The sequence below is a fragment of the Recurvomyces mirabilis genome (genome assembly GCF_035927965.1).
Source record: "Recurvomyces mirabilis strain CCFEE 5264 chromosome Unknown scaffold_121, whole genome shotgun sequence".
NCBI classification, from domain to species: domain Eukaryota; kingdom Fungi; phylum Ascomycota; class Dothideomycetes; order Mycosphaerellales; family Teratosphaeriaceae; genus Recurvomyces; species Recurvomyces mirabilis.
Window position 1 is genome coordinate 1 of NW_027042055.1, and position 880 is coordinate 880.

General features: G+C 51.6%; 1 protein-coding gene across 1 annotated transcript; it reads left to right on the forward strand.

Moving 5' to 3' along the window:
• Positions 1-425: 425 nt before the first annotated feature.
• On the forward strand, positions 426-736 carry CEX1_2 (Nuclear aminoacylation-dependent tRNA export pathway component; the record flags this gene model as incomplete). The annotated part of the gene is made up of 2 exons (XM_064843627.1): positions 426-545; positions 599-736. Coding segments are annotated over 2 exons (258 nt in total), but the record flags the coding sequence as incomplete, so codon positions are not given.
• Positions 737-880: the final 144 nt, after the last annotated feature.

Genomic DNA, 880 nt, shown 5'->3' on the forward strand with positions numbered 1-880 from the left:
GGCGTGATTGTCGCTCCTTGTATCTCATGAGCGGAACGGAGTCGGATGGAGCGATGTGAGGACACAGCTGAAGCTTTACCTGGGTAGCTTGTCTGAGTGGAGTCCGGCATAAGGATTCACATTGAGTGCGTTCAACAGCTTTCGTGTTCAATCACTTCCTGCCCAAGTCTTAATGGAATGTTCGACTAAGATGGAAGTCGCGTTTGTAGAGCAAATGCAGGGACCGCGAATAGACTTTACTGGCGGCGGGCCGACACGCCCGAGTGACCCCACCAGAAACGGTCGCCGTCGACGTGTTTCGTCTCGTGTCTTGATATTGTTTCACACCTTCATGGATCGATGTCTACCATCTACCGTGAACTATGGTCGTGTAGTGGCTGATACGCACTGGATCTGAACATAGAGTCACGACATATCGTTGCGACATGGACTTCCTCAAGTCAGCAGTCGCTTCGATCGCGAAAGGTCCAGCATTTCCATACAGTTTTGGCGATCGAATAGATATCGATCAATCAATCTGGACGCTGCATAACGGCACCAAACGTGTAAGGCTGATTATGCCGACTTCGAGCAAGTCCATATCGTTGACTGGGTTCAGGAAGACAGCTCGAAATGCAGCATCCTCTCCTTTGACATCAACGCCAATCGAGCTCGACTGCCACTTGCCAAGAATGCGCTGCGGAAGCTACGGACGTTACGACACCCAGGGGTTGTGAAGGTCCTGGACGCTGTTGAGGTGAGTGGCGTAAGAGTGTACTCGGGCCATATCGAAGACTGACGGGCGGACAAGGTAGACAGATCAATTCATCTACATTGCCATTGAACGAGTCACACCCTTGACCTGGTCCACGAAACGGAAAGCGCTGTCCGAGGAGAGTAT